General features: G+C 43.5%; 1 protein-coding gene across 1 annotated transcript in view; it reads right to left on the reverse strand.

Moving 5' to 3' along the window:
• The window catches only part of FBN2 (fibrillin 2), a 262,921-nt gene that overhangs the window by 62,233 nt on the left and 188,268 nt on the right, over positions 1 to 12,420 (reverse strand). The window contains exons 31-35 of the mRNA XM_084832107.1: positions 6,239 to 6,364; positions 4,361 to 4,483; positions 3,664 to 3,786; positions 3,255 to 3,380; positions 2,371 to 2,493 (exon numbers count right to left, since the gene is read on the reverse strand). Of these exons, the coding sequence (XP_084688233.1) occupies positions 2,371 to 2,493; positions 3,255 to 3,380; positions 3,664 to 3,786; positions 4,361 to 4,483; positions 6,239 to 6,364 (621 nt within the window). The remainder of the gene's footprint in view (positions 1 to 2,370; positions 2,494 to 3,254; positions 3,381 to 3,663; positions 3,787 to 4,360; positions 4,484 to 6,238; positions 6,365 to 12,420) is intronic.

The raw sequence follows: 12,420 nt of genomic DNA on the forward strand, positions 1-12,420 counted from the left end.
ATCTCTCACTGCTTCCATTTCTTCCCCTTCCATATGCCAGGAAGTGATGGGGCCAGATGCCATGATCTTAGTTTTTTTAATGTTGAGTTTCAAACCAGCTTTTGCACTCTCCTCTTTCACCCTCAACAAGAGGCTCTTTAGATCCTCTTCGCTTTCTGCCATTAGGGTGGTATCATCTGCATATCGGAGGTTGTTGATAATTCTCCCAGCAATCTTAATTCCGTCCTGTGATTCATCCAACCCGGCGTTTCTCATGATGTACTCTGCAAATCAGTTAAATAAGCAGGGTGACAATATGCAGCCTTGTCGTACTCCTTTCCCAATTTTGAACCAATCAGTTGTTCCATGTCCGGTTCTTACTGTTGCTTCTTGACCCTCGTACAGGTTTCTCAGAAGACAGGTAAGGTAGTCTGGTACTCCCATCGCTTTCAGAATTTGCCACAGTTTGCTGTGATCCACACAATCAAAGGCTTTAGCATAGTCAATGAAGCAGAAATAGACGTTTTTCTGGAATTCTCTTGCTTTCTCCATGATCCAGCGAAAGTTGGCGATTTGATCTCTAGTTCCTCTGCCTCTTCGAAACCCAGCTTGTACTTCCGGTAGTTCTCGGTTCACATACTGCTGAAGCCTAGCTTGTAGGATTTTGAGCATCACCTTGCTGGCATGTGAAATGAGCACAATTGTATGGTAGTTTGAACATTCTTTGGCTATTCTTCATACGTTATCATTAGATTATTTCTGTTTGGATATCTTCCAAGGCAATAATACTTTCCTAACATATTAAGGCTGCGATCCTATGGTCTCTGGGAGGGCATCTCAAGAACTTCAGGATTTTGTGGATCTTCCTCTCCATGGGCAGAGGACGGAGGCCGCAGCTGTAGGTGTCTTTGTTTCGGCAGCAGAAATTTCTACTGTTGGTGCTCCAGCACTGATAACAGGGAAAGGGACAAGTTGGGAGAAGAAGCGAGGCCTTGGATCTGCAAGATTAAAAGCCCTCACATTGGCCTTACCAATCCCTGACAAGGGCAAAAAGTATGCCTGTACAGAAGATGTCATACTTATTTTCTCTTCCACTAGTGTCAATGGGAGGGAAAGTTTTAAAAAGACAGAATGGGGGGAAAGAACACTGAACAATCTGCCTCCTCCCTTCTGCCTTGATCAGCATGAGCTGGCAGGGCTTAGGAAGTGATGATTCCTTTGCCACAGATTCTCCTTCCCCCATCCCCATAGAATTGCTCAGGCACAACTAACTTTCTCTGGGTTGGAGCCTATTTTTTTTTTGTATTTGTCTATAGCACAGGTGGAAAACCTGCAGCCCTTGGCCTAATTTCCTGTGGTCCTCAGCTTAATTTCAAAATACTTCTGCATGTGATCAGTTCAGACTTCTGGCAAGAGCAATCTGCCCCTCCCCTGGCAGCCCACTGCATGGGAAGGAAGAGGGAAAGGGAGAGACCCACCCACTCATGCCACCCAACCTACTTTTGGCTCTGGCCCTGCCCAGCCATGATTTCGGTCCTGCTGACCATTAGCATGTATCCCCCAACAGATTACCTATGACGAAATGCAGCCCTTGACAGAAAAAAGAATGCCCACTCCTGGTCTATAGCCACTCCTGTGAAGTTCATAAGTTTAAAAAACCCAAAAAAAAACACCAGCTGGTTTTTGCTATATTCTTGTGCATTCTTTGTTATTTTTCCTTCTCTGTCCATTTTCTCCTAACGCTGGTATGCTGCTTAGAAGTTCCTTATCTTTTTTATTATGAATTTTTGGAAATTTGGGACAATGGGTGACATTGTTGTACTAGAAGACTTCCGCTCACAAAACAGAATGTTCCCTTCCTCTCCTTCCCCCTGCAGCTCCTGCTCCCACCCCAATCTGTTCTGAATAGGCCCTGAACGCTTGGGAACAGATCTGGGAGGGCATGGGGGCACGATAGGGTAAAGGCGGAAACCATTCCACTGACGAATGCCATTCTTCTGGCAAATGGACACTGTTGGATACAACCCATTCTTTTAAGATTTGTCTCTTTTTTATGCTGATGTTACTGTTTGTACAATTTTTATGATAATAAATTCATATCTGGAGGAAAACATCTGTTAACAGAGTTAGGAGTAAGTGTATAGTTTTGCATAATATAGGCAATATGTGTGGGAATGTTTACTGAAAGACTAAGTAAAAGAAAATAACAAAAGAACAGTGAAAACTAGTGCAAGGATCAGAGCTCTTCCCCATTTCTTTCTGGGTGGCCTTGAGTAACCTAACCTAGGATAAGGTTAGGTTGTTAGGATAAATAAAATGGGTCAACCCACTAGACTACTCTGAGCTCCTGAGAGGAAGGGTGGGATTCAAATGCGGTGATTAAATATATACCTGTACAATTTCCTCCAGTTCTATCCAGTTCATAGCCATCATCACAAATACAGTGAAACATTCCTGGTAAGTTATTGCAAGTACCAAACACACAGATATTCTGGAAGGCACATTCATCAATATCTGAAAAGATAATACCAAGAACACTTAGTTACTGCACATGAATGTGGTACATTCTCTGAATATTTGTGTCTAAATAATGCACAGAATGAAAATATGTGTTTGAAAAATCTAATGCATACTTGTGTATGGTACCATGTGGTTTTGTTGGGAAGTGTGCAGCTAGGTATCCTCACCATATTATACAATAAGGGGTGTTTGTCTGAATGCAATATTTGCATCAAAGGTGAATAAGAGAAAACGATGTGATACATTTGCACCCCGGAACTTTGTGATATATCTAGACTACAGCCCTGTCACTTTATGTGAATTAATTATCCTTGAAGACTATTGAAACAACTATGCATCACTAATGCTTATGAAGTCCATATTTTCTGTTTAAATGTCTAAAGCAGAATCATGTTCAATATAATACACTTTCCAGATATACATTTATTAAATAAAGCTGCAGTCAGTATGTTTCTTTTCTTTTCTACATGCCATTTAGTAATAGACACAAATTGGGGGAGAGGGGCAGAAAGCAGTCCAAACTTAGCTGTAGGATTCGTGGACCAGAGCCATGCAAACCTTTTTTTAAAAATTAAGGGAACCTTCATCAGAGCTTGCAGAGCAAAATAATCCTTGCTTGGAAAAATGTCTTTTATATGTAAAACATGTGCTGAATGTTCTTTATCCACACAGAAGCTCTTCCAGTACTTCTTGTGGTTTACCTTCTGACATCCAATCCAAATTCTGAAAATGAGGTTGGAGTAGCGGTGACTTACCTTGGCAAGATCTGCTGTCTGAAGCTGGAGTGAAGCCCATCTCACACTCACAACGATATCCACCAGGAATATTCAGGCACTGTCCATTTTCACATAGATTAATATTTTCTGCACATTCATCAATATCTGTTGAATAATGTTATAGGATCATGAATTTGGTAACTAAATATCCATTTTGTTCACTTCCACTTCAAGCCCATTGGTGGGAAAGCTAATTTTATATGGCCTGTTTTCAAAATTGTTAGACTGTGTTGGTGTGATGCTAAGGCTGAGTTGCACAGATGTAGTTCAGGGCGATGATGAAACTGCATGTCCTCACAGTGTCCCAGCAGCTCTGACTTCTGCTTCCAAAAGAAACAAGCAAAAGGCATATAATTCTTTCAGAAAACATCTTACATCTCTCTCTTACCTGAACAAGTAAATCCATCTCCAGTAAATCCTTCTGCACAGGTACAGCGATATGATCCAGGAGCATTCACACACTGAGCATTTACACTACACTGGTGTGTTCCATTAGAACATTCATCAAGATCTGCCAGAAAAGCAAAAGAATTAGAAAGTGTTGAGGGAAATCCTACACATGCACACAGTAGCTGCCACTTGGACTTTCATGGTATCCTTACATGATGTTGTCATCCTCCAGGGCCTCTCCCATGCTTTGCAAACATTATCACAGGGTTTTTTAGACTGAGGCAAGTGCAGTATTTTTCTGAACGTCATTATATTTATAGCGTGTAATTGCGCAATTCTGCCATATCACAGCACCATGTAGTGGCTGTGTAATGAAATATATAGAAAGGCAGAAAAAGGAAAACCCCAGAGAAAAGCACATCTAAAGGAGCCAATCAACACTGTCTGTACTTTTTGCATTTCAATTTCCTCTGACCTAACTGTTTACAATTCCTGTCCCCATCCCCCAGCATATGTATAGAAATCTGCTAACTTGAGGTTAACCACACTGGATGAAGTGGACAGTGTCTACAAAGCTTATGCGGTATTTATTGTGTTAGTCTTTAAGGTGCCATACGACTCTTTGTTCCTTTTTCAAGTAACTCATGTATATTGTTATGTGAACTGAACAATTTTATCAATTCATTTGTACTCACCAATACACTTAATTCCATTTCCAATCCACCCTTCTTTACAGCTACACCTAAAGCTTCCTGGGACATTGACGCATGAGGCATGCAGGTCACAGTTGTGGGCACCAATCTCACATTCATCCACATCTAAGGAAACAAAAGTTCCACATTAAAATCTTGAATTCAGAATACCGGATACTTTGGTAATCTTGGTAACAGTGTTATCTAACATATCAAGTAGCATGATTTCACACTATTTTTATGAAGACAGCATCTGACAATATAGTGTTTTTAGGAATGATATGTAATTAAGTACTGAACATTGGCTTATTTCTTTCAGATGTTTTCTGAAAGCTGACAGAGTGGATATAGATTACCATATACAAATTCAGCACAGGAAAACTGCAACTAGGTGGAGAGGTACCAATACAATAAGAAAAAAACATCTGCCATACTTCTACAATGTCATGTTCCCCTGAGGGCTACATTACACGCTACATTTAATGCGTAGCAGGCAGGTGATCATAACTTTTTGTTTACTTTTGTGTAAGTGTGTAGAGTCCCAAACCCAACTGGGCCCACTGTGCATGGGTGGCAGTGGTGGCAGTAAGTCTTCTCACCCAGCAAGTGTTTTCTTTTAATTTCACGTCCTTCCTTCACAGGGGCTTAAAAAAGAAAAGAAAACCCCCTCCATTGGCCTCAATGGAGCTCATATATTCATTAAAAGAATTCAAAATTACCATGGCCAGCTCTTAATTTTGCTACATAATAGTGTAGCAAATATGCAGCGCAATACTATGCATGTTTACTCAGAAGTAAGTTCCACTGTGTTTAATGGGGCTTATGCCCAAGTAAGCGTTTACAGGCATGAAGGTTTGAGACCTGCAGAGGCAAAAGGAAAAAAGGTCAGGCTTGGAGGCTTGGAGTATTTAGTTGGGAGAGGGGCATCCCTGAGAGGAACAGTTTCATTTCCCCGGTTAAGTTTCAGTTTCATTTCTTCAGGTTTGAAACACTACTTTCAGTTTTGAGGGAAGAAGGTAAATAAAAAGAGCAAGAGAGCCAGTAACAGCAGAGTTGGGGAGACCAGAACCTGAAGAGGGAGCAGGATGAAGCAGCCTGGAAAAGTTTAAGTGCGGCTAGGGTAAAGGAACTTGCATTTTACAACTTTTATTTTCTCTTAATGCCTTTTGTAGCACTCAGCTCTACTGTGTAAATATATTTAGTTGTGATTGCTTGCTTTAAATTTACCAGTAAACTGTTGTGGTTAAACTCCAAATGTCTGCTGTGCTCACATTACCCAAGTTTCTGGTGTGTCCCCATGTCTACAGCCTAAACCCCAAGTTATTGGGAAGGGGAAGTTTTTAAAAGGTGGGAATCTTAGGGTGCAAGAGATCCTTAAGGAGTTGCTCAGGGGGTCCAGGTCATAAGGGGAACCCTGACAACAGGATTTCAGCCTTAAAGACTTTAATAACAGTGGACTCAATATATCAAGCATTGTTGCTGTGCAAAAGCCTTTCAACGGGGCTTGTGTGGGAGCCCTAGGGAAAACCTATTGAAATAAACAGAGTTATGCAATAGTGGTACTTTACTAGATTGTACTAATAGCTGATTATTCAAATAGGGAGCAAATTGACTCTTCCAGTAACTCTGAATCTGGCAATAACTCTCTGCAACCCACAGAGATGTAGATGTGAAAAGAGCTGTGCCACAACTATATTTAGTATAAGGGTGAGCATCTGGAGTTACTAGCTGCAGACTATCAAGTGTATTTAGAGCTGAATCTATGCTATTGTACATACATTGATGATGCTAGATGGCAACCTATATCTGTAACTCTGAAAAATACTCCAGATTTGTCCACAATGACAAACATTAGTTTTTAAGAAACACACAACATTGTACCTGTGCATCCAGTGGTTCCTTTCTTGACAGAATAACCCAGCTGGCAATGACAAATAAAGGACCCCTTGGTGTTTTCACATTCTCCAAACATACAGATGTTTGAATTCAGATCACACTCGTTCACATCTGTAAGTTCATATAGCTCAGTTATTAACTGTAAACTTGTTTTTACTGAATCTAACCGTTCAAAATAAATAGCTTTATACAATTAACATAAGTATTATAGGAAAAAATCAGTACATTATTTTGACTTACATTTTATAATTTACATCAAATTATTATTTATTTATTAACAATATTTATATGCTGTTTCTTGTTTGAAACAAATCCCGAAGTGGTTTACAAAGGAAAACAAACAAACAACAAAACAGACACACACACACACACACAATAGCCTCATGAGACTGGTACAAAGGCTGGGGGAAAGCTAAAGCAAAGCAAAACATATATGTTTTCAATAAATGCCTAAAACTGCCAGCACTGAGGCCTGACATATTTCAGGGGTGAGATCATTTTGCAGGGTGGGTACTACTGCAGAGAAGGCCTGCCTCTGTGTTGTCACCAAATGGAAATTCATAGGACTCCTCTGAAGATTGTAATGGCCTAGGAGGTTGGTACAGGCGGAGATGTTTCTTGAGGTAACCTGGTCCTGAGTTGTATAGGGTTTTATATACTAATACCAACACCATAAACCTAGCTCAGTAGCAGACTCACAGTGCAGGGATAATGTATGCGCAGAAAGGCACCCCAGTCAATTAACTTGCCACAACATTCTCCACTAGATGCAGCTTCCAAACCAGCCTTAAGGGCAGGTCCACATAGAATACATTACAGTAATCTAGTCTCGAAGTTACCAATGCATGGATCACAGTGGCTAAGCTATCCTTGTCCAGGAACGTGTGTAGTTGACATACCAGCCTAAACTTGCCGTAGGCACTCCTAGCTACAGAGGTCACTTGAACCTCCAGTGACAGTGATAGATACAGGGTCACCCCCTAACTGTGAATGTGTTCCTTCGGGGAGAGTACTGCCCCATCCAGAGCAGGTAATTCCCCAAATTCCCAGTCCTGGGAACCACTCACTCTCAGTGCCTCTATCTTATCAGGATTCAGTTTCAGCTTATTGGCCCTCATCCAGCCTACCACAGCTTTCAAGCACCAATCTAGGTTGTAAAGGACCTCTCCTAATTCAGATGTAGTGGAGAAATAGAGTTGGGTGTCATCAGCATACAGATGGCACCTCACCCCACATTCCCTAATGACCACACCCAGTGGCTTCATATAGATAAGACCGTTGGTCACTTACCTGTAAAAGGGATTTCTTTGTGCATGTGTAGAACAGTACATCAAGTGGGTCTTATGCGCTACCTAGTGGTCAAAGGCACAATCACGATCCAGTTAAGTATTTTAACTGTCTTTCCTGCCTTTGAAGCTCAGTTTCTGATGACAAGCTCAGGAAGTACTAGGATCAGTGAGAACAGCGAAACACAAACAAGAAAAACAGGACATCTCACACTCTCTGCAGACAGGCCTTGGAAAGAAACCAAGTGCGACACAAAAAAAGAAAATTAATCCTCACCAGCAGAAACAGCCATAACAGAATCTGAATCTATGGTGTGGCCCTGATGTGCTATTTTACATGCACAAAGAAATCCCTTTTATGGGTAAGTGACCAACAGTCTTTTCTCTTGTGCATGTAAACAGTATATGCAAATGGCCTGGCTGCCTGGAGTTCTAGTGGGTTGATGGGAAGCCATACCTCCCCCAAGGACCAGGTTCCTTGAACCATCCTCCCCTTGCACAGAGCTCCCCAACCCGAAAGGCTGGCGTCTGATGTAATCACTGTTTTGGGGGGATACTGGAGGGGGACCCCTCTCTCCAGAACAGGACGGAGGAGCCACCAGCAGAAGGAGGCTCAAAACGTTCTGGATAGATGAATGTTCAAGTGACATCTTGAAGCTATGTTGTTTTGGAAAGGAAGTAGGCCCACTATAAAGGATGAGAATGACGTCTTGCCCAAAGAGTTACCTGAAATGTTGACACCATGAGGCCCCAAACCTTCATTAGAAGCATGAGGTCAGCTGACTTCTTGAAGCAAATCAATTTGACTGCAGCTTGAATTTTGGAGAACCTCTCTGGAGACACAGCCATGATTCCTACTTGCGTGTCTATTAAGGCCCCCAGGTGGAATATTCTGTGAGAGGGGAGCAGATGACTCTTTTGATTGTTGACCAGAAAAACAGAAGTCCTTGAGACATGCCAGGGTGACTTGCAGGTCATCCACTGCCTGATGCCGAGAGGCTGAATAGATGAGAGATCGTCCAGGTAAGGGTATACTGAGATCATGTGCCACCAAGGTGACCATGATCTTTGTAAATACCCTGGGGCCCGAAGCTAGGCCAAAAGGCATGGCTCTGTATGCAAAATAAGACCCTTCAAAGGCAAAATGAAGGTAGTGCGGAGGGTAGAGCAAGATAGAAATGTGGAGATAGGCTTCTCTGAAGTCCACCAAGGTCATGAAGTCTCCTAGGCAAGTAGCTTCTTTGATGGACAGAAGAAGCTCCATCCGGAACCAGCAGGAGCAGATAAAGTGGTTGAGAAACTTGAGATTCAAGACTGGTCTGATGGATCCATCTTCCTTTGAGGCTATAATGAAGTGAGAATAGATCCCATCTCTTCTAGAGGCAACAGTTCCACTGCCGTGATATCTAGTAGAAGGTGGATGGCCATTTTCACCATCTCCCTCTTAGCTTGATTAGCTGGGGCTGGTGATGGGAAAAATAGTGGAGAGGTCAAGATGTCAGCTCCAGACGCAGACCTGAGCAAAGAGTCTCCAGGACCCAATGATCTGAAGTGATGGCCAGCCATTTGTTGGTGTACCCAGCAATACGACTGCCCACCAACAAAAGGTTGGTGTCAAAATTGGTGCCATTATCCCCTTTACATGGTGGAGGAGCCATATCTAGTGAAGAAGTTCTGTTGGCCTTTATTTCCTCCTCAGGAATGAGTCCAGGTGGGATGAGTGGACCAAACATCTCTCTCTTGCCCAGAGGTTTTGGAGGAATTAAATGGCTGGCTGATTTGGTGAGGATGCAAAGATCTCCTAAAGAAATGCCTTTCTTCCTCTTTTCTTGCCATGGGCATAGCCTTTTTCTTATCTTGATTTGACTAGGATGTCCTTTAAAGTTTCATCCCCAAAGAGCTTGCCCCCAGTGAAAGGCTTTGACTAGGTTGGACTTCAAAGGAGGAGGAGCTTCCCAATGGCAAAGCCAAAGGAGTCTCCTGGCAAACACATCAGTTGCTGAGGATCTAGCAGAGAACTGAGCCGCATCCAGAGGCACCAGCAATAAAAACTACTGCTCTAGAACCTCGAGAAGGGTCTTACATAATCTGGCTGGATCATGAAGTGCCTCATCCAAAACATCTTCCAACCACAGGAGGGAAAGACTGGCAAAAAAAACAATGCTGAAGCTGCCACCCAAATACATAGCGATGCTGCTTCATGAGCCTTCTTCAAACCAGTATCCAGCTTGCACTCAACCGATTCCTTAAGCTGCACATCAGTATCTTTCGGGTGAAGGGCACGATTCACCAGAACCACCACAGGCACATCAATAAGCGGGACTTTAATTTGATCCATAATAAGCTGATCTAAAACATAATGTTTGTTAGCAATAGCAATGGATTGTTTGTGCTGCTAAGGAGAATTCAACTCACCTCTAATCACTTTTGGGATAAGAGCAGGCAGCTTCACCACTATGGTCTTGGGCTGAAGATCAGGACAGACAGCTGCCATCCTAGAAGTAGAGGGTTGAGTTTCCTCTGAAGAAAACAAATCTAAGGCTGCCATAGATTTACATAGCAGGGGAAGATAACGTGAGTCCTGTAATAGGTGATAGGAATCAGGCCCCTTGAGGTCGGATTCACAAGTCCTCTCCTCTTCATCCAGGACAATTAAGTCCTCATCATTCTCATCTGGATTAGGAGAGTCTAGATTTGGGTTGGACATTTTCTTTTTAACTTCCTCCTAGGCACATCTTGAGGATCTGGAGATATATGAATGCTGTCTTGAGCTGGAGGTGAAGGAGCCTGTGGAGGCTCCTGAGACATTAGGAGAGAGCCAGAGGGCTGTGTAGCATTTCTAGATGTAGCAGACACAGAAAGGACTAAAGGCTGAGAATGAACCGAGGCATCCTTAGCTAAATCAGCTAAGAAAGCCTCCTTCAAGCACTGCAGCAGAGAAGGTGGAATTTCTAGAGAAACTGAATCCCCCCAGACTGCTGCCTAATTGTAGGGGATTGACAGTGTTTTGGTGGGAAAAAGCAGTGGGCCTGGAGGATGATGCCATCGAAAACAGACTGCCCAAAGGCCCAGCCAAGTCTGCCTCTCTGTCAGCAGAGAGATCTTCATCAGCCCTAAGACTCCTTCTGGCCAGCCACCTGAGAGATGGCATAGCAAAAGCTGGGCTCCTGCATAAGGCCAGGCTCCCTGATCCTTGTCCTCCTCTTCTTGCTCCTCCTCCCAAATTCCCAACATCCATACCAGCTAGGGCTATGCTGTTGCAGGCACTCAATCTTGCTCTGAGCCCTGCTGAGGAAAACTCCCAAAGGTGGAGAAAAGGGAGCTCCAAATGCAACGGAAAGGCTTGTTTTTTCATAAGCTGTAGAAAGACAAGCTGCTTCAGCACGAATGGGAGGAGGGTCAGTAATGGCCACCATTGCTGCCTTTCTGTCGCTCACAGAGGCCACACGGAGGCAGTTTGTGAAGAGCCCGAAGATACTGCTGGGAGAGGTTTATGAGGAGATTTGCAGACAGAAACAGACTTTCCTTTTACTTTCCCCAAAGCAAGCGACAGAGCCAAAAGCACAAGAGGAAAAGGCTGGCCAAATTGAGGGGGGTGGTTGGAGACGACGATGAAGGTAGCTGACAAGAACGGAGAAGCTGTGGTGTGTGTGTTTGTTTACTGTTTTCCCTGAAAGGAAAGAAGATTGGGAAAGGAGGAAAAGAGAACAGACAATAACACACAGACATGCAAAAGTTAGGGAGAAAATGGAGTCAGAAGAACACAGAGGCGAATCCATGACCACTTCATTGAGGCAAAATTGCAAAACTGAGTTCAAAGGCAGGAAAAACAGTTAAGGGAGCAATCCTATGGCCGCTAGGTGGGTTGGTCAGTCGGTCGGTTTCCAGGAACCAACCTCAGAGCCTGTGCTTCGAGGTCGGTTCACAGAGAACCGACCCCCACCCCCTCGCACACCACCTCATAAGCAGCGCAGATTGGTCCCATGCTTCACGCTCGTAAGAGCAGTGCGAAGTGGTGAAAATGGGGTGTTCCCAGGGGTGGGCCAGGAAGGGGAGGTCAAAATGCCAGTACGATAACATCCTACATGTCGCCCGGTGGCTACTTCCCATGCTCCAAGGTCCCACAGCTAGAAAGCTGACACTGGCTGTCTAGCCACAAAAGCCGGGGGGGGGGGGCGGGCGGGAAGAGGAGATCCACTCACCACTTCTCCCACCCTGCACTGGATAGGCGGTCACCCCCAGGCTTGGAGGCGACCATGGATCCAGATAGGATTGCGACCATGGCTTGGAGGCGACCATGGATCCAGATAGGATCCCTCCAACACTTAATTGGAGCAGCTATTTTGCCTTTGACCACTAGGTGGCACATAAGACCCACCTGATGTACTGTCATGCACAAGAGAAATTAAACCACATTGGAGACAAGATGGTATCTTGAGGCACCCCACAGCAAGACTGCCAGGGGGTCAACATACAGTCCTCCAGCACTATGAAGCAACAAGGTACAAAACAAGAAAATGGGGAGTGAAGAAGAGGACAGTTCAGTGTAGCATTAAGTTATATGCCAATAAAAGCTTTAATGAAACATAAGATGGTTGGTACAATTTATCTAAACTTTTTTAAAAATCTGAATTATCTCCATTTGTAAGAAACCTATTATTCTTACAGTATATTAAGACACTGTATTGTATTGAGAAGAAGTTATAGATTATGGCGTATATACTTGAAACATCTTTTTTACTCAAAAGATCTTTTTGCTCAAAAAATTCCTCAGTGAGAGTGTCCCTGACTGGAGTTCTGCTCAGAATGCTCCTCCGGATGGAAAGGGTTTTTTTTTCACAGATTGCTCCTTCCCTCTGCACTCCCCAGCACCACTGCTCC

This window comes from Heloderma suspectum, chromosome 2 (genome assembly GCF_057233095.1).
Source record: "Heloderma suspectum isolate Gila_16-S chromosome 2, 16-S_ref, whole genome shotgun sequence".
Classification (NCBI taxonomy): domain Eukaryota; kingdom Metazoa; phylum Chordata; class Lepidosauria; order Squamata; family Helodermatidae; genus Heloderma; species Heloderma suspectum.